The 25316-nt window shown below is 48.8% G+C and overlaps 6 protein-coding genes across 6 annotated transcripts; 5 read left to right on the top strand and 1 right to left on the bottom strand.

Annotated features, from left to right (window-relative positions):
* Positions 1-353: 353 nt before the first annotated feature.
* HOO65_040072 (Zinc finger CCCH domain-containing protein 45) lies at positions 354-2761 on the bottom strand (the record flags this gene model as incomplete). The annotated part of the gene is made up of 4 exons (XM_071002621.1): positions 354-1061; positions 1170-1699; positions 1750-1812; positions 1888-2761. 4 exons carry the CDS (start codon positions 2759-2761, stop codon positions 354-356), a joined length of 2175 nt encoding a protein of 724 aa, XP_070858915.1.
* Positions 2762-7269: 4508 nt separating this feature from the next.
* HOO65_040071 (Serine/threonine-protein kinase KIN28) lies at positions 7270-8556 on the top strand (the record flags this gene model as incomplete). The annotated part of the gene is made up of 1 exon (XM_071000577.1): positions 7270-8556. The coding sequence occupies one exon, from the start codon at positions 7270-7272 to the stop codon at positions 8554-8556; it is 1287 nt and encodes a 428-aa protein (XP_070858914.1).
* Positions 8557-9180: 624 nt separating this feature from the next.
* HOO65_040070 (hsp20-like protein) lies at positions 9181-10044 on the top strand (the record flags this gene model as incomplete). The annotated part of the gene is made up of 1 exon (XM_071000576.1): positions 9181-10044. One exon carries the CDS (start codon positions 9181-9183, stop codon positions 10042-10044), a length of 864 nt encoding a protein of 287 aa, XP_070858913.1.
* Positions 10045-11879: 1835 nt separating this feature from the next.
* On the top strand, positions 11880-14779 carry HOO65_040069 (uncharacterized protein; the record flags this gene model as incomplete). Its single annotated transcript, XM_071002566.1, has 5 exons — positions 11880-12072; positions 12372-13939; positions 14007-14313; positions 14357-14441; positions 14491-14779. The coding sequence occupies 5 exons, from the start codon at positions 11880-11882 to the stop codon at positions 14777-14779; spliced, it is 2442 nt and encodes an 813-aa protein (XP_070858912.1).
* A 4622-nt stretch (positions 14780-19401) lies between these two features.
* HOO65_040068 (DNA repair protein rhp51) lies at positions 19402-20657 on the top strand (the record flags this gene model as incomplete). Its single annotated transcript, XM_071002858.1, has 3 exons — positions 19402-19497; positions 19591-19738; positions 19846-20657. The coding sequence occupies 3 exons, from the start codon at positions 19402-19404 to the stop codon at positions 20655-20657; spliced, it is 1056 nt and encodes a 351-aa protein (XP_070858911.1).
* Positions 20658-21468: 811 nt separating this feature from the next.
* HOO65_040067 (Nucleoporin nup120) lies at positions 21469-25103 on the top strand (the record flags this gene model as incomplete). Its single annotated transcript, XM_071002514.1, has 4 exons — positions 21469-22129; positions 22177-24195; positions 24253-24353; positions 24408-25103. 4 exons carry the CDS (start codon positions 21469-21471, stop codon positions 25101-25103), a joined length of 3477 nt encoding a protein of 1158 aa, XP_070858910.1.
* Positions 25104-25316: the final 213 nt, after the last annotated feature.

Raw genomic sequence — 25316 nt, 5'->3', positions numbered from 1 at the left:
TGGACTGTATGAATATGTGGGACTAAAGCAAGGCCACCAAGCATCCTAGTGTTACACACATATAATATAAAGGTAACACAGCACAATCTATTGACAAACACTGATGTGACGTGATATACAAACTTTTCATTATTTTCTCTTTTCCTATCTCCTCCAAATCCGATTATGGGGACCCGAGTCATTGGAGATCTAGAATCGGAAGCCCAAAATCTACTATTCATTAAAATCATCCGTGGCGTATATAGAAGAAAAAGAAAGCCGCTTCAAGTCTAAAAAGCTGCTAGATTTTGTACCTTTCCCCGTGTCTTCAAAATCATCAGCATAAATTCGTAATAACTTGTGGAGAAAAAGGTCTAGATCCTCAACGATGCCATGCTCTCAGCTATAGAACCGTCTGCATCTCGCTGGATCTCGTAGCCGCTTGACGAGACAACAAGCGGCGGTGCCGTGGCTTTTGATTGTTCAGTGACTGAATTTATTGCCTCAGATGCTTTTCCAGTAAATGTGATACCTGAACATGAGCCTGGATCTGCACTCTCACCTGACTTGGATGCTTTTTGTTCAACTTCGGTGAATAGTGTCATGAGTTTGAACCCTGCTGAGGGCTCAATTTCAGTACCGTCGCGGGCAATCTTGATATCGCGGTTTCCATTCCAGGCATTTAACATGCCTTTGGTGTGGTGAAACGGCACTCTACGAGTGGACAGCCATTTTAGCTTAAATGGTTTGCCAAGAGCCTTGACTTCATCAGCCTGGGCTTGGTCATGCGATGCTGGAGACCTCCCCGACGTAGTCTTGGTCTCTTCGCGGCCATCATGGTCTTGTATTTCCCAAAATGTTGTTCCGCGAATTAGGTCGCTGACTACCTGGCCGGCGGGGACTCTCCCTATACTAGGCCTGGGGGACGGCAGGGGAACACCGACATTAATGGACTGTGTGTTTATCGAGCTAAAAGTTACTGCCGCTTGTGGGTCCTCGTTAAGTGGCGATGTCATACGGGCATAGCCAAAGTATTCGCCCGACTTGTTAGCCGAGAACATAAGGTAGACGTTTTCGGCTTTCTGTGGCGAGAAAAGGTGCTTGGTTAGACGAAGCCTATGTAACATGTGTGATTGATCGTTCCTCGACACGTCCCCTTTAATGCACCATCACGGGTTTTGCGTACATACCTCAAAGGCTTCCTTCAAGGCTTCCTCGTTGTGGGATTGTGTAGCCCAAACCTCGGTTTTTACGCTAAGTTCAAGATCCTCGACTGTCAAGCTTTTCAACACAAAAAACCGGTTCTTTGCTGTCTTTCGGTTTTCTGGGAGACTGGTCTCTATGGTAGCAAAATCAACCTTAGAAAGAGGTGGAGAAGGCTCTTCTGCCGCCGTCGGCCCCGGCATTTCGGAAGAGCCAAAGCTAGCGCTTGAAACGTCAAGTCCTCCTAGCGTCGTAGATGATGGAGTATCTGTACCCGTTCGCCGCTGTCGGGCTACTAGCCGGATGCTGAGGAATTCCGAGTCATGGATGTTTTTCAAAGCGTTATTCCAGCAGGTTTCATTTTTGAAATTCGCAAAAGCACAGTTACTCTTGGATATAAGGAAAAGGGATTCAAGGCCGTCGGTAATGTTGCATACGTGGCTCACTAAATCCATGAGTTCAGCCTTTACGGGCAAGTTGCCAATCCACACAGCATAGCCTGCAGCTGCTGGGTTAGCTATCTCGGGTTTAATACGAGGAAAAAAGAAGAAGAAAAAGGTGACTCACCACTTTGCTTTGGCTTCAATGGAGGTCCCATTATGAAGTTTGGCCGGACGCCATCGGGAGAGTCTGATATAAATATAAAATTAGTTGATTAGAAATTGCGCCCTTGTTGTATTTGGCTAGATATGCTGCCATACATACCTATGGAGGTAGCCGTGATGGGAGAACCACTTCGATGGCCCATTCGTGGTCGTGCTGACCGATGGCTCGCCCTGACTGCAGCTGCAGTCTTGTTCCGTAAGCTAGAGTGGGTAGAACCATCTCCTGACGGGCTTCTAGCTTTGGATCTTGGACTGAACGCCTGGCAGTTTCCGTAGTATGGTGAAGTGTGGTACTGGTGCTGATGCTGATTTGATGGCCCAGGGGAATGGACCATGTACTGTTCAGTTCCAGGGCTATGAACAGAGGCAGGACCATATTGTTGAGTCTGATGCGGTCTTGATACTAGGTCAGGCCCAGCTGCTGTTTGTCCATGACCTTGGCTATTAACGCGGTCGAAGTACTGGTGCTGGGCGGAGCCGTGGGGGGAAACTGGAGAACTAGTGTATTGAAAAGGTGCACCGGGCGAGAGTGGTGGTATTTCACAATTGTAGTACGGTCCAGGGATAGAGCTCGGGTTAAGAGGGGAGTGGCCGCGGGCGGGGAGCCCGGCTGAAGACAATTGTAATGGTGGCTGATTGGGTTCGCAGTATGGCGGTGCAGCTTGGTATGGTGCTGAGTACGCTGGGCATGGAATTTGGAGAGGGACAGAGTAGCCCCCCTGTGGGTCAGGGTAGACTATTTTGTGGCCACTATAGGCGTCGATGGGCAGAGGGGCGCTTGCTGTAGCAAATTCATTCGTTTCTATTTGGCTAGAGACAATCTGGGGCAACGGCCGCTGTTGGCATGAGGCCTGTTGATACTGCCGGTCTCTAGAACCGGTCTCGGGCTTAACGGCTGGTGGAGGCTGAGTTCTGGTATAACTATAACTATTGCTGTTTACAATAAGAGGTGGGTTTGTGTTGTTATTGCTCATCTTTAGATTGAAGGCCGGCTGATGCGAGCCCAAGGCAGCAGCAAAGACGGCGAGCAGAAGTGAGGAGAGAAGAAAAAAGAGAAGAGAAGAGAGACGAGGCGAGACGAAATGAGACGAGAGACAACTTGGAGATAATGACGTCGCAGCAAGACAAGATGTCAAGGGGGTCTTGCCAACAAAAGCTTCAGTGGTGGCGACTTTCCCTACTGTAGTCCCAGTATAGAAATGAAAGAAGGGGAATGTGACGAAGCTAGAGTGGAATAGAAGAGAGAAGAAAGAAGGGAGAAAAAGAGGGGAGAAAATCGAGACGGAAAAGAGGAGAAAGACACGATATATATATGTAGTAGTTACGAAAGAAAAGAGCGCCTGGTGCCCATTCTGAATAAGAAGGGATATTCCCAAATTTGAAGCAACAGCAAACGCGGAAAACGATGCAAAGGGCAGTTGTAGGAGATAGGAGACAGGATAAATGCAACGGCACTTGCAGAAAGAGGCAGGTGCAAAATCCCGATGTGAATGCCAACTCAAAGCAGACCCAAAAGAAGAAACTGCATTCAGGGCAATTGCGCGGATAAAGTAGGAGGCTAGACTACGGAAACATGACAACAGCCGCCCCGCCTCGGCTCGCAAGTGGCCACCTGGAAGCTGCCGCTTGATGTCTGCAACTTCTATACGTTCTATATGCATGTGCGAGTATGTGTATGCGTGTATGTATGTTATGTATGCTATGTATGTACGTATATATATGCATATGTACGTGTGTGAGTGTGCGTGAGTGCGTGTGAGTGTGTGTGCGCGTGTGTGTATGTGTGTACGTGTATATATATATGTGTGTGTGTATGTGTGTGTGTGGGCGTGTGCGTATGGGCGTATGTGCGTATACGGAGTTTCGCCCTTCCACCCCAGGCTGGCAAGAGCCGCTTCATAGAGCCTAGCCTAGAAAAGGAAGTACCTACAGATTAACTATTAGCCAATGAATAAGCATGATTGTCTTTGGCAATTGCACTACCGACTATAAAGAATCATTCAGCCCTAAAATGCAAGAGCCTAGACAGTGTGATCATGAGGCCTAACGCGACGGAGCCCAAGACGAAGGGCCAATTTGAGATAAAGGCCTAGGCCCCTCCCTACTCTGCAACTCTGACCTCGGCCTCTTCGCATCTCATCAAAAATCCTGACCGATTTTACTTTCCTTTATCACATTCCGGCCTGACCACTCACCGGCCAACATGCTCAAGCAATTACTTGTTCGAGAATCACAAGGACCTGAATGAAACCAGATAACTACTTGTCACCTGCCACCCGTGTATGCGCACATTGCACATTCGCTGTACATTGTACACCAACTACAACAACAAGATATAGCCACAGCACCTGTTGCCCGACGAGCTCAACCCAACCCTGTCGCCTCGCCCAAGCCAACACTAGAAGTAGCACTAACCTACCTATCCAGTAGTCCACGTGTTTTGTTGACGCAAGGGAGGGAAAAAAAAAAATTGCCCCAGAGCTAATGGCTCCTCAATCCCACTTGCCTCTTTATATTTTCCCATACTATGAACGTCTTTGTGGAGCTGGGACTGAACAAGTTCCTTTTCATCATACTTCCAGGCCTACGTGCGCTCTTAGGATCCTTAGTTGCAAAGTTGGGAGCCATGGTGTATACGCAAGTCAACAAACATCGAGAAGGATCACAACGGCTTGGACCTCATTTCACTGGGCCCGTAGGGATTCCTCCTAGGGCATGGAAGTCTATTACTCTACCTTGTAGGACATTTCACATTGGCTTGTCAGAGTGAGGAGCAATCGATGTAATCACCATGAGAGAAACAGGAGCCAGAGGAAAGTCCTAACTAAAAGGTAGCCAGCTGCCTTCTCTTCTCTTGTCTGGAGATAGGATGGACTTTGTTAGAATTTGCGGTAACCAGAATCTAGCCCTAGCGTAGTTCCCTTTTCCAACCGGCCAATCACACTCACGGCTGTACCTCTTGCATTAGTGCGTACAATGGTATTGCATACTCTCATTGTATTTTGTCCCATCTACAGCAAAACGGTGAAATCACAGACCACTTGGCTAGAGCGTATGCAAAGTATATTGCGAGGCTTAAGATTATGTATGGGAGGAGGAGCTGTGTTATGCAACTTGAACCACTAATTAAGATTTGTGTTTTATTGAATATACTCTGTCCTGCTCAACTAGGGGGCAGGAGGCGATAGTGCCCGTCCCCTATTGTCCCTCCCCTAAATTTCTCAAGAGAAGCCTCTAGATGGTTCTCCTATGGTACCGAAAATAATCACCGATACAACCATTGTCTCTAATAAGGCAGTCAGGGAAGACAGGCCCTAAACCAGGTACCTGGAAGAGACATCGTGGTTCATTTCTTGTGCCTTCTACCCTCCCCTCCCAGAGTTCCAAGCCACACGTCTCCAGACCAGTTTATGCTCCTAGTGGGCTGTGTTTTGACTAGCCACAGACCTCATCTCCTTCCTATTCTTCACTGAAGATGCCATGTCGAAGAATTGTCACACCAATGGTTCGCCAACTTGTTGTTTCCTTCCGCATGGCTCAAACCTGCACGGAACTTTGGAAAAAAAAAACAAATCAGAGAAGAAAAAGCCCAAAAGAGTAATTTGCGGAAGCAGGCAGGTTTCAGAGCAGGCAGGGGAGCCAGCGAAACAATAAAACCTTGTTCTGGAAGTGGAGTGGAATCAGAAGGAAGTAGAGAGCAGCAGACCGATGCTCTCAAGCTAGCTTAGGAACGCGCCACAGACGACAAAATCTTCAGTGGGCAGGCACACAAACACTCCCCCAGTGTAAAGCGGAGTTGCCAGATAATCTATGCTAAACGTCGAGTCTCTATCGTGCATTATCCCCAAGTCACACAGCACCTGAATTGGGTTCGCCTGTCACTTGCCAAGGGCTGCACGTATAACTGACGTGCTGGCATTCCAACGTGTGCATCACTCTTCCCTTCTTACTTCCTCTTCTGCCCTAAGCTAGGTCCTCCAGATTTGCGCCTTTGGATCAAACTTACGGTGTCACACGAAAGCTTCATGGAAACGCATATGGCTTAAAACGGCAGTCGCTTAAACAGCTTGCATGCAGGTTTGAAGGCGAGAACCGACTAAAGGAAAGAGCCTAAACAAAAGGGGAAGAGCACACAACGAAATCGGCAGGAGAGGGCAAGAATAAGGAAGTTGGGAAGAAACTCTGGCGCCTGCCATTCAAATTTGCTCTTCGCTCATTCTAGCTTCCACCTATCAAAGGACTAAAAGCCTTTTGCTATTACCCCGGCCCTATCCTCTTTCCTTGCCCCTCTGTCTACCTAGTCTGCACTAGTGTCAAGTACCGTACCTTGTACTCTGTCCATTGCACATACATACATATTTACTTGCCTGTCTAGCTTGCAGGGGACTGCATCCTCACCCGCAGCTCCTCATCACTCCTCGCCCTCGCTGCCCACAGTTCGAGTTGCCTGTCCAATCACGTCTGAGGGCTAGTAAGGTGGCTGCCTTGCTCCCATGAGCTGAAAAGAGACAACTCCTCTTCCTTAACTCTCACCCACAAATATAAGTACCCTGAAGCAAAATCAAGATTACGGCCCCCGACTTGTTGTCTCGCTAAAATCCCCATATTACCAACATCCCATGGACACGCACGCAGCAGCCTCATCATGAAAAAATCAATCCTTTACTTTCCCAAGCCGACTCTTGAGCAAGCCACCCACCCAAAGCCCACATCCTACACTATGCCTTTTCCCATTCTCTCCCAGACTTGTAAGAGCTGCATCTTAGCCCCTGATCCCTGAGTCCAGCTCAGCAGGGATTCACAATATATCCACCACTTGTTCAGATGGTCTCGAATAGGAAATGAAAGCGAGAACAAGGCACAATACTGCATTGCACAATATGCAAGAGCAGCAGACTTCTCACCCATCAATGCTTAGTGGGTGGGAGGGGAGAGCGAGAGTCACGGCCCAACATGCTGATAAAGGGAGTTTTCAGTTATGTACTATACTGTACGTGATGATAACCCATTTATTTGCTGTAATCTTGTAAACCTATACGGCTACAAGCGACATCCACTGTCGAATTTTGTGATTGTGTGGTCGTGTGATTGGTACTATAGCCTGACCAAAGGTACTTGCAGTTCAGGTGGTGTGACGTTTTTTTTTCCTTGTCATTTACGTTTTCATCAGGTAATAAAAGCAGGTCGAGGTTGACAAGTAGCCTGCAGCTGTTAAACGACCCGTGTGGCGCTCGTCTAAAGTGGCGTCATGCCCCACATATACGCTTCGAGCGCCACAAACAACTCGCCTAGAATAAACCCCACAATCAAGCAACAAGGCTGAGAGGTTACATACGTGCTTCATCATCATCATCATCATCATACCTATTTGTGAATCGCCGACATTTGGCTTCTTTTGCCCATCCGCCGGCCGCGAATAATGAGTCGCCAAGTCTTACTCCACATCTCGTTCTATTCTTAGCATCGCCACACGCTCCCAACAATGACAGGCTCGCCGCTGGTAGCCCGCCCTTCATCGGCGCTGAACCCATCTCTCATGTCTCCAGTCCCCTCTGCGTTTAAACAACAGCAACTCGGTAGTCCCAGTCGGTTTTCATCCTCAAATGCGACGCCAAAGCTAGCCGGTGCAGCCCCCACAGCCCCGAGCTCCTCCGATCTGGCTGCACGCCTGCCGCAAACGCTAGATTTATCAGAACAGATGAACGAAGTAGAAAAGAAAAAGTACATTAAGGGCAAGAGGCTAGGTGAGGGTACATATGCCGTGGTGTTCCTAGGCCACTTGCGGAGCGATCCGACGCAGCGTGTAGCTATCAAGAAAATCAAAGTCCAGAAGGAATATACTGATGGACTGCCGCCGGATGCCGTCCGAGAAATCAAGTTCCTGCAGGAGCTGAAACACCCGAACATCATATCGCTCCTGTCTGTGTTCTCATCGAAAGACCAGAACCTGAACCTAGTGCTGGAGTATCTGCCGCTGGGTGACTTGGAAATGCTTATCCGGGACACAAATGCCGTGCGGTACGGCGCCGGCGACATCAAAGCCTGGATGGGCATGCTTACGCGTGCTGTGTGGTTTTGCCATGAGAATTTTGTTTTACACCGCGATATCAAGCCAAACAATCTGTTGATATCTGCCAGCGGCGACATCAAACTGGCCGATTTCGGTCTAGCCCGCTCCTTTGCTGACCCTCACCAGTACATGACATGCCAGGTTATCACTCGTTGGTACCGGCCTCCTGAACTTTTGTTTGCTGTCAAGCATTACGGCGGTGGTGCAGACGTATGGAGTGTAGGTTGTGTCTTTGCCGAGTTGATTCTTCGTGCTCCATATCTCCCTGGCGACACTGATATCCACCAGCTCGCGCTAATTTGCCGCGAACTTGGCACGCCGACAGAAGAGAATTGGCCAGGAGTCACACGCCAGAAAGAATACCATGCCATCCCATCGGAAATCTATCCTGTCAAGCCGCGTGAGTACTTCCAGGGCCGCTTTGGAACCGTTGGTGGCGCTGGCGTAGACTTGTTGATGCGCACATTGACCCTGGATCCCAAAAAGAGAATCAGCGCACGAGAGATGCTGCAACATGAGTGGTGGTTTGCCCAACCTCGGCCCACTCCTAAACAGGACCTGCCAACAAAAGCAGAGGCTCCGCAAGCAGCAGCAGCCGATATTAAGAGACGGCCCGGTGCGGCTGGTAAAGAAGGCGACGACGAACCAAACCGCGGAGCAAAGGTCGCTCGACGCCTGGACTTTGGCAACATGCGGTAGATTTTACTGCCCTATGGAAAACTCCATGTTACACACGACACGATTTGGACGTATAGATGTTAGCTTAACGGTGTTATGGCGTTTGTGATTATGTAAGTTTTATTCTTTGTTTTCGTGAGGCTTCTGTGTAGAATTAAAGTTGAGATAATGACAAACAAAGCGTAATGGGTGTCTTGGGGCCTAGACTAGGGTTATGTATTAGGGTTGCTAATATGATAATCCCTGGGCTAATCTAGGCTTCAGAGGACGTAATATAGAATCTTCTAGGGGTTTCCGCGCCAAGCCATAGCTACTAATTCCAACTCAGATTAACCCATTGTAAACTGTTATAGTCGCACTCACTAGAGTGATCACGAATCTTCTGGCAATACCTTTTGTATTACCAAGCTTGGGTCTGGGGCACAAAAAATTAGCAATCAAATAGACCTCGAGAAACATGTAGAAGTTACTAGATACTAAATATCAAGTGTATAAAGATGGCACCAAGTTTCTTGATATCCAAGAAGGCATCTTTGTTCTCAGCATCAACAGCTTCACTTCTAATCAATATCCTCATTTCCACTTCTTGCTCATAAGCACTACAAGCTTTCCCTTCTCTACGTCTTTACCATTAAATAATCTACAATGGCCTTCTTCGCTCCTCACTTTGCTACTTCCGAGGGCTTCTCCCCCTTCTTCAGCATCATCAACGACTTTGATGGCCCGACATTCCAGTCGAAGCCTGTTAATGCCTCTCCTGCCACACACCCGCTAGCTGCCTATATGGCTCCATCTTGCACTAAGCGTGCATCTGAGCCCAACAACCAGCGCACTTCCCGCCGATCTCCCCCCACTTTCAAGCCCAACTTTGACGTCCGTGAGACAGCCGATGCTTACGAGCTCCATGGAGAATTGGCTGGCCTAAAGAAGAAAGACGTTTCTATTGAATTCACTGATGCTCAGACTCTAGTTGTCCATGGCCGTGTTGAGCGGGCTTATACAAAGTCTCCTCCGGCCAAGACTCAGGCTCAGCATGAGCTAAAACAGGTCGAGTCTGCACCAAGCACAGAACGTGATGGGGCTGACATGGATGTTGACTCTACCCCTAAGGATGGAGCTGAGAAGCAGACATCATATAATGCCGAGCCTACTGCCCCCCGGTCGCCCAAGCCACAAAAGGCCACTGTTGAAGATACTGTCGACGAGGATGACCGATTCTCGGTGACATCAATGTCAAGCACCCGCTCGGCTAGCCCATCTTATCCTGAGGCCTCTGTGGCTGATATCAAAAAGACTGTCGCCCAGGCTCCAACCGAAGTTACCCGAAAGCCTGAATCTGATGAGGCTATGTATTGGGTCCAGGAGCGCACCGTTGGCGAGTTCTCACGCACTTTCAGCTTCCCTCGTCTTATACGCCAGGATGAAGTGCATGCCTCACTTGAGGACGGAATTTTGACTGTTGTGATCCCCAAGGCTCACAATGAAAACCGCCGCATTGTCATCTTCTAAGAAATATGGGAATTGGGAGTTGCTGTTAGTCAGTACTCAAGTTGACATAGTGTTTGGATAATAGGCTGCTTTTTTCTATATTGATTCATGGATAGTGTTTATGGCATAGCATAGGATAATTAATTAATATTTGGACTTACATTGACTTTTAACCTCGATGCGGTGCACAGCACTCAACTAACAAAATCCGTAATCAGTGATGATGGTAGCTACTCAACAGAGCCTAATAGGTTCGCGGATCCTACGAATACCAGTTGTTCTACCACAAACCACTCGAGTATAAGGCCTTTTGCGACTGCGCTTAGTCACGGCCATGTATCACGAGGCTAGAGGGGGGGGGCGTCGACTTGTAGAAGCGTAGTGATGTGAAGTCTCTGGCATACGGTACCATGTCACGCGATTGGCATCACAAGCTGACATCACAAGCTACATTCAGCCCTAGAAAATCTGTAAATTGAAATTCTCCTTATGCGAAATCACCGCAAGAACTACTATTCGCAGCAACCCGTAAACCTATTGGACCCCGTTAATGAGAGATGACATCGGGACGTCTCAGTCTCTCAGGTGCGCTGATAGCAGCTTCTATGAGAGGACACTTCGACAAGAAAGATCACTGTCATTGGCCTAGATGGACGACTTGTTTGTATTAGCATGGTGCTTGACCTTAATACGGTTAATGTCATGGATGGAAGCCCAATTCGAGCGGGAGTGTGCCACTGATGAAAAAGCAGGTGACTACACCTATCAAGTTGCTTTCATGCGTCTCAATTTGACTATTTTCAAGTGATCCGTGGCTCCTGAGTCTTAATCCTGATGGTCTTGGAGCTCTTTGAAACTTCAATGGGGGGGGGGATGCAGTTAGTCATTTTCTTCCACCGGTCCGGCTTATTACGTGAGTATCGCTAGTGTTCAAAACAGTAAGAATGGCATTGATCTCCAGACTATGTCACTTTATAGATTGGCGGTGCTTTTGAAACAGGGTGCAAGGAGCCCTGAGGGTGTTCATGGTCAACATATAGTAAAAGTTCTCCTAAGAGATCTGCACTGTCACCTATCACTACAAATATCACGACAAGTTATTGATACAATATTACCCTAACCAGGGTTAAAACGCTGCCATAAGGTCACGTGTATCTTTAGCAAATGTATCACCAATATCTTGTCGCCCATTAGAAAATGTGGTTCTTCCCACTCCAAGCCTCTATCCAGATACTTGCAGCTTCAATCACCCAGTGTGCAGAAGTCCAAAAAACTTTTCTGGTTTCATAGGCTGGTTAGTCTTCAGGAATAGGACTTTGCAATTTTACTTTTGCCTTGCTTTGTTTCATTTCCCGCTTTTATTACCCCTGCCTACTCCTATTATGCACCACCATCAGCATCCTGCTTTTGGCATCTCTGCAAGTAATCTTGAAACCGCCACGCTGTGCATTTTTATGCTGACTTTGCCATTGCAATAGAATCGAACTAAGCAGCTTTGTCTTTTCAACATGGTTACTCAGGTAGCTACGGACCTTTCTTTTAGTGAGGTTACAAAGCTTGTCTCATTAGAAGACCTCCGCCGATACGCAAACTAGCCCGGGAATGTCCATGCTCCATCAGCATTTGTTCAGTACCTAAACCCGGTTTAAATCGAATGGCTAGAGTAGATCGCTCTTTTGTATTGAAATGAATGCTGACCTGTTCTTAGAATTGCAACAGCAACTCGACAAGCTCGAAAAATATCGTCAAGATGTCACTTTCGACACCTTTAGTGTGCACCTTGCCTTGCAAAAATAGCTTTGATGTGTAGGTGGTGTAATGCCCAGACTTTTTCGGATGATACTGTCAAGAATATCATGATTCCTGAGGTCAGGCGAGTTATTGAGATAGAACAGGCACTTGACACTCCTGAAAAGGCCCGTCCTAGATATGGATACCCCGGTCAAGATCGCTGTGAGGACCTCATGGCAGATCACAGATCGTTTGCAGAATTCAGCTTGGAGTGCTTGTCCCCTTACACATCAAACACATCAATCATTGCACCACCAGGTACGGGAAAATCATATACCGTTTCTGTTGGATGAAATGTTGGATGAACTGCATGGAGGATGGGTATTGTGGGGAATTTGCCTTCGGTCGGGTTAACCCTGGGTAAACCCGAGCCCGAATACTTCAGCTTAGTTGTCCATGACGGAAGAACTTAACACTTTAGAGAATGAATAGAAAACAAGCTTCACCATAACGATCAATCTGTATACCAGCACGGTTCCACGTGCGGTTGTACAGGATCACGAGTGACTTCTAAAGTGATATAACTGAATTCAGTAGATTATTCCGACACTGATCAGTTCTCGGTAGAGTTCTGAACAGCAAGGTTACGGAATTCCGGAGAAAGACAACCTTCAAAGAAAATTTTCAACAACGACCCCGCATCAAACCCCCCCCCCCCGACAACATCCCCCGGAGAATGAGCGACGAAAGCAACCAAGGAAGCCCCGACACACGCTCAGCCATTATAAGTCAACTGTCCGAAATGTCAGACGGACGGGCCACGACGCGGATGGGCTCATCGCTAACGAGGGATGAGCGCATCAAGGCGATACAAGAGATCATCGACATCCTGGACTCTCACAAGGTTATGGATGACTGCGCATGTGACATGCTGTTCGACGTGTTCGGCGAATGGACGGCCGACGAATGGAGAGACCTGGGAGGCATGTATTCCCGACTCCGCACTGAACTTATACGCCATGGCGTTTACGTCCCTCATCACCGGATCACTGGTTCGATGATGAACTCGATCGAGGTGGCTTCGCACCCCGTCGATGAGTGGACTGACGAGATGATGAAGCAGTACGACACCATCTCACTGGTTTACACAGGGCAGAGCGCACTGCAGGAGCGTCTCACCAAGGAGAAGATCCCTCGGGATCTGTGGACTGTGAGGCAGTGGATCCTGGAAGACAAGACACAGGGTGCTCGTCCTACCCAAGAACGAGCGGTCCGTGTTGCACAGCCCAAGCAAGGAAAGGTAACGAAGGGGACGCAGGACGCGCGTGAGGAGTACCAGCAGGGGAGCGCCACGATGGTCGAAGGAAGTGCGACTGATCGCTCGATGGAAGGTATGGCGGCAGTGCTGGAGCAGGAGCTCTGCCTGGGTGTGGAGCAGGAGCTCGGCCTGGGCGCGGGGCAGGAGCTCTGCCTGGGTGTGGAGCAGGAGCTCGGCCTGGGCGTGGAGCAGGATCTCGGCCTGTGCGTGGAGCAGGGGAAGACCGGTGGCACGGACTTCGCTGACTTCAAACACCATATCCCGTCGTCGCGCAACAACGCCCACGAGATTGAGCAGCGCAGGATCATCAGTCTGCCGGAAAAGGCCTGGCCTGAGGAGGACCAATACTCCGGCACGACGGACACGGTGAGCCCCTGGCTTCGCTTCCAGTCTTTCGTCAATAAATGCAACCAGCTTGGCTTGGAGGAGCACTACCTGCACGACGCACTAACCTGCATGATGGCGGCGGGCAACGTGCGTGACTACTATGCGGAACTGGTCCTCACGACAGTTGCAACCGACTGGAAGTCGGTCATGATTCAGATGGAGCAAAGATTCGAGAACGAGGGGATGAAGCTGGCGTGTGACAACCGCTGGCTGCACTGCACTTTGGACGAGTTTATCCGCAATAGGGGTGATGGCAGGCTGATGCACGAGATAGTCTTTGCGAACTATGAGTGGCTAGAGAGTGGACAGCGGTCTCTCTCCTCCGTCTACCACGGACATCGCATCCTGCGTGACAGACTTTTGGTCAACCTGCGGCAGGACCACGCTACGGCCAGGGAGTCGAGCCTTTATGGCTACTCCAACATGACTGCATTGGACATGGCAACTCATGTCTGCAACGCCCTCAAGGCTGAGCTGCAGGTGACTGCTTTGGAAAGAAAAGGGCAATATCAACATCATGCACTGGTCGTCCACTAAGTGCAAACAGGTGACAAGTAGCGTGATGGCAACAGAACTGTACACGCTGGTGTGTGGATTTGACGTCGCGGCTTGCCTGAAGGCCACATGCGACGAGATCTACAAGCGCACGATCATTGGTGCCTGGGTCAGCACGGTCGATTTGTCGGCGTCTGATCGGCCAGAGACCACGAGCCGTGACTTCTCGATCGCATTAGCCGTTCCTGCATGCTTGACCTCATCGAAGAATCGTGCCTTGAACAGTCTAGTGTGGGGAGGTGCCGACTCTCTCGTCACGATTTCGAACACGCCCTTTCTCCAGCAGGCCATTCACTTCTGTCTGTCGTGAATGCATGAAATCTGCTGTTGGGGCCGACTCAGGCACGGATGTCCAGGTGCCATTGTCTTCCTCCCCAGGTATCCCCGCAATCCAGATCTCACCACCAGTGACTGTTGTGATAGCGGTGTATGCTGCCGCTGTATGTTTTTGTTTTTGCCTCTGCCTCTGCCTCTAGCTCTGTTTTTGTTTTTGCCTCTTCCTCTGGCTCTGTTTTTGCATCTGCTTTTGCCTTTGCCTCTGTTTTTGCATTTGCCTTTGCCTTTGCCTCTGCCTCTGGCTCTGTTTTTGCTTTTGTCTCTGCCTCTGGCTCTGTTTTTGTTTTTGCCTCTGCCTCTGTCTCTGTTTTTGTTTTTGCCTCTGCCTCTGTCTCTGGCTCTGTTTTTGCATTTGCTTTTGCCTCTGCCTCGCCTTGGCAGCTGTGGTGCTGTCTCAACCTCCATGTCGAGGATGCACAGCTTGACTGACGACCTCGCCATTGTCGTTGTCGTCCTGTTACCATTGTCGACCACAACCATGCTGGCGTCTGTGCTCATGACCATGAACGGTCCACACCACCCTGATACGCAGTTGCCAGCATTCTCTCTCCATGTCAACACCTGGGCGCTGATGGCTGGAGTCTCTGGGTCTGAACCATTCTTAGCAGTGAGAGCCTCAGTGACTTATCTGTAGCTCTTGAAGCGCTCCAGTTCCACCATGGCCATCTTGATTGCCCTGGCACTCCTTGTTGTGGAAGGCGAAGGGTTGCTGACAGAGGTCAGCCGTGGATAGGCGCCAAACACCAGCATCGTCGGCACAAGACCTTCCGGGCCGTTCCTGTCATTGACTGCCTTGACTGCTATCTGGAGATTGAATGCTCAGTCCACTCTACTGTTCCCTTTTGTCATCACGCTGAATGCCTTTTTCAGCATGGCGTGGGCTCTCTCAACCTTGCCCACTGTGTGATGAGCTTTGGTCGCCACTCCCTTGGTCACAGTGCTGTCATCCCTCTCATTCCCCTGGGGCCAAGTGGTCCTTATCCTACATGTACACTCTATACGCATCACAGAGAATCTGGGGCCAAGTGGTCCTGATCTTACATGAGCGTTTGACTTTGCTGGTTTCTGTCTTTAGCTTTACACACTTGTGTTTTAGTTTTTCCACTGATGAACGACGGCTCAAATTCCTTTCCCTGATCTTTATCCTTTTTCTCTTGTTTTGGCTCACTTTACATGCAAGACAGCAGAAGGGCATCTCGACTTTTAAAGAATGCCCAGTGTTGGATGAAATGTTGGATGAACTGCATGGAGGATGGGTATTGTGGGGAATTTGCCTTCGGTCGGGTTAACCCTGGGTAAACCCGAGCCCGAATACTTCAGCTTAGTTGTCCATGACGGAAGAACTTAACACTTTAGAGAATGAATAGAAAACAAGCTTCACCATAACGATCAATCTGTATACCAGCACGGTTCCACGTGCGGTTGTACAGGATCACGAGTGACTTCTAAAGTGATATAACTGAATTCAGTAGATTATTCCGACAGTTTCACAACTAGCTGTGAAGCATAAAAAATATGTGATTTATTTACTTTGCCCCACAAGAACAAGGAGTCTACCCCGGTAGATCGATCACCTTATACCTGGTTGACTCTGCGAACCCTAAACAACATCAATTCCGTGCCTCCGTAGTGCTTTACGGTTCAATTCCTAAGAGGAGAATGAAACATCATTTCTTGCTGTTTTCCTGGATATAGCATCTACTATATCGAACTCCGCCCCTTTGCTATTCGAGATTCTAGCTAGAAAGCCCCTAGACATTGTTGTCAGGGTCGAGAGACTTTCCTTCTCCGTTTCCGGTCTTATACAAAACACCTCTATGCTGAGCCAACTCTAGATTAGCTTGTGGCACCATGTACATCCCTTGCAAGACTGTTGACTTTTAGCTATCCATTATAGGGAGCACTGGCTCATGAAACTTTGCTGGCCAAAATGCGCCCCTGATCTGGATGTATACGCCATTAACGAGAGGAGAGCCGGATTTCTTGCTGTTCTTTCTTACCAGATCACCTTCAATTTCTGTGACACCACTCTAGTAGTGAGACTTGTCTCAGGCTGAATGCATTGTTTGGTGAATAGTTTAAAAGACCGTAAAAGGCTGATGATTGTACAACCTACTGACCCTATTTTGGCTATGGCAGCTTATAAGCATGGTGTAACAAAGGGGGAGAAACTTGTCAAAGCACTCAAGATACTGGGCCATTTTCTCTATTGACGTAATGTTGATGTTGAAGATATTGGAGGGTTTGTTGCAGGACTCATCCTTCTCCTTGTATTCGATGCTAATGTGCAGTAACTTCCGAGCCCACCCTTCTTCGAAGCTTTCCTCGATCAAGTTGTAGGAGAGTTTACTAGCGTTTCTTGGAATAGTTTGTGTGTTGATGTCAAGATAATGCTTTCTTATAGTTAGTCGTTGTTAACCGGCCCCATAGATTCACTACCAAACCGATAATAGCCGACCTTTACAAAAGATACGAGACCTGTATTGCTTGTTATCTCCCTACTGAATTTCATGGGGTTTGATGAAGTGGCCGCAGGGCTAGTCAACTGGCACTGTAATTCGCCGTCCTTCAGGAAACGCCAAAACCCATCTTGGCGTCATTCTCTCTGTTAGGCTTGACTCAGAATAGTGCGCGATATTTGGGAGTCGCTAGCTCGTAATAGCAAACGAGAGAAGAAGGAAGTCCTAAAAGCTTTGCAGTCTTTGGTATTTGAGGTGAACAGGGCTGCGATTGAAGGGGAGAAAGAGACTGGTCTTGTGTACACTGTTGTCAATAGTTTTATAGGTTGAAAGGCAAGAGCTTGGCTAGGTAAACATTGTCATTAGTTTGAGTTCATCAAAAGTCTAGATACATCTATCTGTCTAATACTAATCTTGGCTTCAATAAGCAATCGGTCTTACCAGTATAGTTATAGCATACGTCAATTCAATCGAACACATTCAGTCTCGACGTAATGTTACCCCCCCCCCCCCAACTCACGCAGGCTATCCGATCTAGAGAGACAGATAGTTGTCCAGTTTATTCTTGGCCTGGATTTGCAGGGATTTCTCCCTCGACTGCATGGTTTTGAAGAAATGATGAATTGACCACTTGCCGACCGCGACGCGCCATCTGGTGGCTAGTACTGGGTTCCCAACTTCGTTAGGCGATACCTAGACCTTAAGAAACATTTCTTTCGTGAACACTACTGTCACAAGACTAAATGCAAAGATCCGACCACCATTAGCAATTGGTTCAGGCTCGTGGAGAATACCGTCGTGAAATATGATATCCTCCTCCCTGACACTACAGCTTTCATGAGACTGGTTTTATGATGGGCTTGATTTTGAGTGGAATGGTTGTTACAGGCGCAGAAAGATGTAGAAATCTGAAATCAATGGAGCCTGTAGACTGGGAATGAGTTACAGTGATTCAGGCTATCAAAGCGGAAGACCGGGCGATCCAGCCGCTCATTGTGGTTGCGGGCCAATATCACCTCGCCAACTGGTACCAAGAAAGCAACCTCCCAGACAATTGGGCTGTCACCACAACTCAGAGTGGCTAGACCGATAGTGACACAGATCTGGAGTGACTAAAGCACTTTGATCAGCATACGAAGACCCGGAAACGTAATCATTATGATCTTCTAATCCTCGATAGGCATGAAAGCCTCCCCCCGGTCGACTTTGAGACCTAATGTAAAGAAAGCGATATCATCATACTTCCTAAGCTGCCTCGTTTGTTTTCTTTGCTCTAGCCTCTTGGTGTTGGATGTTTTAGGCCTCTCAGAAAGGCACATTGTTGAGAAGTGAAGCACCTGATCACACGCTCTATAATCCACATTTTGAAGACCGACTTCTTTCCAGCTTTTTATAGCGCCCACCAAACGACTGCAACAAGAAGCAGTATCAAGGGAGGTTTTAGGTGGACCAGGTTTGTTTCCTCGGACCTAGAAACTGCGACATCTAAGCTTAATGTGCAGCTACAGGCTCTAGCACCCATTTGGGAGGAGCTTCAACTTCAGAGCTAGTCTCACGAACAATAGAAGCTGCAATGCCATCACCCCAGCTCATCGTAGCAGACACACCTCAACAGCCAACTATGCCCTTACCACTTATGCCCCTAGCACATATACCGCCGCCTTTGTGAAATTTACTCTAGGCTCTACTGTGCCACTATGATCTATAAGTCATCTATCAGAAATATGTCGAAGCTAGAGAAGCTGGGTATAAAGCCTAACAGCGATAGAGCATCCAGGTAGGTCGTCGTCTCCTTCATCTATCCCCTTAGGCCAGTTGATGTATTACACTATTTTGTCGTTTGCTTATAGCTAAGACGCAACTCACCTCGCCTTGTCGTATCAGGTAGGTAAGCCCATTACCTTCCGGTATTGTTTGTTGGTTTTGACGGATCATGTAAAAAATACCAAAGGCCAATATGTATCTTAATCTAGTCGTAGATAATGTGTCGCACAGTAGTGTTTTGTTCGTTTCGAGGCAATACTAAAAACGGCATCGGAACTGCAAGCGAGAGAAAAGAGGCAAGCAGTGCATACAAATCTTAATAGATCTATGAGCCCGACTCCCAGATTCCCTCTAATAGCATACAATCTCTTTCTAGATCCGTAACATCTAGTAATGGTTAGATGCGGTTGTGAAAAGATTTAGACCCGGATGGTTGAGTAGTAGAACTGTCCGGCTTACATAATATTTTCGAGCCTATTAGGCTCGAAAGTCTCTTGGTATCTAGGGTTCATGATGCAAGCGGCTCCATTATTTCTATACACGTGACCTGGCGTTTCTGCCTAAAGACCCACGCGTTTCTGCTTACGCGCCTTCCTCTATTGATCTAGATCTTAGAGCCACCTTGGAGGCCTATCCAATTCGATGGTCAATAACGGCAGGAGTGCAAGCATAAAACAGAGACTAAGCCCACACATTAATTTTCTTTTTTTAATTTTCTTTCTAAAATCTATTCAACAGCAAAATTGCTTCTGTGCTTCATCACAGGCTACGCATCTTGGTCTTTTTGTGCTTCAACCCTAACCAGCCAATCATTTCACATAGCCCATCATGAGTGACGAATACGACGAAGTCCCGCCGGCCGGTGCTGACGAAGAAATGAGCCAGACTGGTCCCGGTGCCCCGACTCCCTTGAGTGCATTGGAGGTACTTTTATGTCCTTTCATATCCTCTTTTTTCCCACCCCAGGAAAATAAACAACCCCGCACTAGATAAATCCATGCTAATATCTTCAATTAGGGCATCGCTGGCCTTACCAAGCGAGACATTCAACTCGTCGTCGATGGCGGCTACAATACCGTTGAATCAGTGGCCTATACTCCACGTCGCATGCTTGAGCAGATCAAGGGCATTTCGGAGCAAAAGGCGGGGAAAATCCTGGCTGAAGGTGCGCTTCCCCTCATGGCGAATGCAACAGGATGGCGACCCGCTTCGGCTGCATTTGCTGTGAAACCTTCCCGCTATAGGCTGCCTATTTACTGATACGCTGTGTAGCCTCTAAACTTGTCCCCATGGGGTTCACTACTGCTACGGAAATGCACCAACGACGCAGTGAATTGATTTCCATCACCACTGGATCCAAGAATCTTGACACAATGCTTGCCGGCGGTATAGAAACAGGCTCAGTGACCGAGCTGTTTGGCGAGTTCCGTACGGGAAAGAGTCAGATTTGCCACACTCTTGCCGTGACATGCCAGCTTCCTTTTGACATGGGCGGCGGTGAGGGAAAGTGCATGTACATTGATACTGAAGGAACTTTCCGCCCTGTTCGTCTGTTAGCTGTGGCCAACCGCTACGGTCTATCTGGCGAGGAGGTCTTGGACAATGTCGCCTACGCTCGCGCGTACAACTCCGACCACCAGCTGCAGCTGCTCAACCAAGCATCGGCTATGATGTGCGAAACCCGTTTTTCGCTACTCATCGTCGACAGCGCCACGTCGCTCTACCGTACAGACTTTTCCGGCAGAGGTGAGCTGTCGTCACGTCAGACCCATCTAGCGCGTTTCATGCGCATGCTGCAAAGACTAGCGGACGAGTTTGGTATTGCAGTAGTCATTACCAACCAGGTCGTTGCGCAGGTTGACGGTGGCCCGAGTGCCATGTTTAACCCGGACCCGAAAAAGCCGATTGGTGGCAATATTATTGCACATGCCAGTACGACTCGACTCAGTCTAAAGAAGGGGCGTGGCGAGACGCGTATTGCAAAGATCTATGATTCGCCGTGTCTGCCTGAAAGCGATTGCTTGTTTGCCATTGGTGAGGACGGCATCGGCGATCCTGCGCCCAAAGACTTGGAGAAGGACTGAGGACAGGGCGTGGGCTACACATGAACGAGCCGCATGATATGCTACAAACAGATGGCATGCTGCGATAGACTGAAAGTTGGTTGACATGGGGAGCAGCAGAGCAAGGTGGGGGCAGTGGAGTTTGGCTGGTGAAACTGGTTTTGGATCTTTTTGTCTCTTGATATTATTTCTTGCGTTCATGTTTCTCTGTTTTGTTTGTATCTTGGCTTCTATTTTACATCATTATTTAGCGTTTGTAATGGGAGGTTCTCTGTCTCTAACTCGTGCCCCATTGCCGTATTCATGGTTGCTAGAAGGCTTTACAAGGGCGATGAAGATGAAAGAAATACGTTGTAAGTGTTGCAACACGCCCTTCTGCAAATTCATTCAAAATATGCATATCACGTGATTTCGCGATGCTTAACTAGAAGATGATAAACCGAGCTGGCAGTTTCCCTAATAGTCAAAAATCACAAAACTAATATTTGCGCAGTTTTCAACTTCAAGCAGTGAGCCTCCGTTTAATATCACATCTATATGGCACACTCTGCCAATCTTTGGGCATAGCACAAGAAATTGAACGTTAAAGCTGATTTCCTAATCGGGCTTAGTGTGGGCCTTGTTATTTTTTGATTGCCCGCAGCCTTGTCTCAACCATCACCAGCGAAAAAAAAAACAATCGGCTCGGTTTCTTAGAGGGTCATAGGGTCCAAGTCACGGCCTGAATTGAACTATACCGACTTTTCCTTCCTGCTCCTATACTCTTTGGCCATTTAGACCTGTTTCTTCTTGCTAGGTAGCTGCCTTGCTCTCGATACCAAAACCACCAATCATGGACGCGGGCGATCTCCAGTTCGCCTTTGTCGAGACGCGCCTCAATCTCGAGCCTTCTTCACTCGCCAATGTCGTAAATATCCGGGTCGCCTCAGCCAATCAGTCTAACAGCATTGCTAGCGCCTTTAGCAGAAGATCCGACAACAGAGAAACCGAAGCGGAAACGGTCTTTGACCATAAAAACCTTGCCAAGGCTGCTTCGATTTACCACCGCAAGCACCATGAGACACCCCGTGGCTTCCTTTGGCGTTTGCTTGAGAATAATACCATCTTGAGCATCCGGGCCGTTGATATTGCGCAGTCTGGGGGGGCGGCAGACGCCACACTGATCATCAACTTCATTTTTAACACCCCGATTGCTCCTAATTGTGTAGCGCTAGCGGACCCTGAAGATCTAGATGCACTTTTAGTGTTCGTGCTTGACCAAGCAAACTGCCTGCACACATTCTCACTACGACCTGATATCTTCCGGAGAAAGTCGTCGCTAGAACCGGCTATTGATGATCTGTGCAGGTCGTACACGCCGTCTGGTCTCTCAGGAAAGCTTGCGCACAGATTAACGGCGGTTAATGCAGATCAGGTTCTGATTGCATTGCATGATGGCGGCCTTTTGCGCCTGGACCGGAACAGAGGACACGGTAAGGTCTTGTCTATTCACGGTAAGAAACTGACTAGAACTTTTGCTAACTGGTTTCTACGACTATAGACCACCCATACTTCACCGAGTCTATGACCAATGCACAAAGTTGGAATTACGGCGTACGCAGCTTGTTCAGTAGAGCCAACACCGTCAAGTTTGGCAAGTGGAATCTTGACTACAGCACAGTAATTGATGCACAAACCTCGAATCTCGACACAGAACAGGACTATCTCTTCACAATTTCCCTAGACCACCGCATGAGGGTGTGGGACCCCAAAACCGGTACCATTATACAGGCTGTCGATATGCTTAATGACGAGTCTGATGCTCAGGAGGCAAAAAAGTGGACATTAGACCCGACACACACCAATCTTGTGCGCGTGTTGAATGTTGGTGGTGGCCGCGGTGTCGTCACTGTGTACTCGCCAAAGGGCATGGGCCAGTTCAACTTCTGGAAGGTCACAGCCTTAGAGGATGGCTCTGTAGTAATGAAGCCGTTCTTTACCGACTTCGTTTTTGAGGCAGTTTCTCCGTCAGTATCCGATAGTTGGACGATGGCTGACTTTGCCATTGGGCTTCAAGAAAACGATTCTTTCGATATATGGGTGCTGTGGAAGAACAACACCACATACCGCGTTATGCACCATTCTTCGCAGGTCGCTGCTCTTTCGGCCACTTGGAATAACTGGGAATTGGTTCGCAGCTATAGCCTTCCCACGACTGCCACTCGATCTGGCCCCTGCGACCCGGCCGATCCGACTGAAGGCTGGCTACAGCTACTGATGCGTCCCGGCCGTTTTACCAGGGCTACTCTAGAGACTGCACTTGCTATCTATGAGCGGAGTATTGGAACGGGCCTAGTACAGCAGAGATCAAAGAACCTTGCTGAGAGTATCTGCTCAGTGGTTAGCTCAACAGCGGCTTTGGAACGAAACACGTCGGGCGGCATGGATTATGAGCAGTTCCGGACCGCAACCGACACGCACTGGAAGCGCTTCTACAGACTAGTGACAGAACTAGACAAGCAACGTGGCGATGCGCTGTCTCTTGTCTACGATAGCCGGTGCGACATGCCATGGATTGTATGTGCAGACTACATTTCCGCGATCCGCGAATGCAATGGGTTTGAGCGCCTATATTGGAACGGCACAAATTCTTCGTTGACTAGCGACGACGCGGAAGCCATGAACCTGCTAGGGACAGCCATGGACTTTGTTGGAAGCTTCCCCGAGAACTTTCTCCAGACTTGTAATGCTGTGCTCCGCTCGGAGCTTTACGAGGAGACAACCAAGAGCGAGATGGATCGCATACAGTACTTTTATGAAAAGGCAGCCTTTTGGCGTGGTATTGCTGAAGATGACTGTGCGCTGGTTGTGGAGAAGCTGGGTCAGAACTTTACAAATGTCACCAACGAGGTGTACAATAACATATTTGCGCATATTCTGTCATCTAAGGCATCCGAGGCGCCAGCACGATTCCCTCTCACCTCGATCGGCCGCAAACTGATGGTCAACATCGTCCAAGACAACGTGGATATGTTCTGGATCATATTCTTTACCCAGCTTATCCTCCTGGTACACATGGAATTCGAGTGGGAGGATGAGGAGGATGCTCTGCATCAGCGCGTCACCATTGGCTCGGTGTACTCTCAGACGATTGATATCCTTCGTCGCTTGGCCTTGCTCAAGTGGCTGACACAGACCGAGATGAACGTCTCTGTTCATGGCAGCAGCGAAAGAGTAGAGGACGACTCACGTAAACCAGGGGAAGAGATCCATCTAGCGACCAATTTGGAGGCCTATCTGTCCAAAGACCTGGGCGTGTCTACATTAAACCATGAACCCATGGGTCTCAGCCTCACAGAGATGGCTGCGTCGCTGTGTGCTCCTGATAGCACCGTCACGATATCTGTGCCTCTGGTGCAAATGCACCTAATCAAGGACGACAGGCCGGACATGGCACTTGAGCTTGCATCATTCAGTGACCAAGAGCCGTTTTCAGCATATGTCCTAGGCCGCACGCACCTGGCACTACGGGATTTCACAACAGCCGCCTCGCTCCTGCGTAAGGCTGCTGTTGGAATGTGTAAGTTGAAGACAGTCATGTAAATACGGAATTAACAACACGCTAACCTGTATATAGCCTCCGAGAATGCCGAAATAGTGCACATGAATGCTAACCTCCTGGCCGATGCCGAGGCGTCTCTTCTTGGACACGGCATTGCTAAATACTACAACCACCTGGTAACTCTTTTTGAAAAGCACAAGGCATATAGCTATGTGCTAGAGTTTGCACAGCTAGCGATATCCATGATTTTCCCAACAACGGCCGATGGCGCCCAGATTCGCAGTGAGATGCTCTCACGCCAGTTCAACGCTTCCCTTGTGCTGTCGCGCTTTGACGCTGCACATTCAGCATTGCTTGCCCTCCGCGAAGCTAATCCTGCCCTGCAAAAAGCCTGCCTGGCACGTCTAGTGGAGCGCATGAGCGAGACATGCCACAGCTCTGAGCTCGTCTCTCTCCCTTTCCCCGGGCTGACAGCAGCAGTCGATGACGTGCTCTCCGCCAAGTGTCGTAGCACGCTCGATGTTGTTAGTGGGCCTGCGTACCACCAGGTTCTCTATGCCTGGCGTATCCGCCATAACGACTACCGTGGTGCGGCATCGGTGCTGCTTGATCGCATTCACAAGCTACAGCGTAGCGGCGAGGGAGATCGCTTCCTGGCCGAAGGCGTGACTGACACTCCCATCACCCGCCAATATCTTTTGCTTATTAATGCCCTAAGCTGCGTCGACCGCAAGCAGGCGTGGATTTTCTCCGAGGAGCTGCCAGCGTCGTTGGACGGACGCACGGCGGTGGTGGTCGGCGAGCCGAAACGCAAAGTGGTGACGCTAGCAGATGTGCGCAAGCAGTACCAGTTGGAGCTGGATCGCATTGCCGCCATCCAGAGCAACGACTTTGGTTTTGAGGAGGGTGATGTGATGGAGCCGTGAGCAGCCGGGTAAGAGTCACATGAGGGCGGGAGGGAGAAGAAATAAGGAGAGAGAGCCAGGAGAAGAGCAGAAGGACGGAAAGGGCATTGATTTCTCCTTTGCCAGCGCAAAACACCGTGTGGCGTGAATTACTAGGAGTTTTAGGGGCTATAATGGCAGCTGTCTATTTTTTTTTTCTTTTTTTTTCTATACATTTTCGTACTTTGTATGCTT

This window comes from Ceratocystis lukuohia (genome assembly GCF_044167205.1).
Source record: "Ceratocystis lukuohia strain C4212 chromosome Unknown Supercontig4_pilon, whole genome shotgun sequence".
Classification (NCBI taxonomy): domain Eukaryota; kingdom Fungi; phylum Ascomycota; class Sordariomycetes; order Microascales; family Ceratocystidaceae; genus Ceratocystis; species Ceratocystis lukuohia.
The sequence above is the reverse complement of the archived record's forward strand: the minus strand, read 5'-3'. Positions and strand labels throughout refer to the sequence as shown.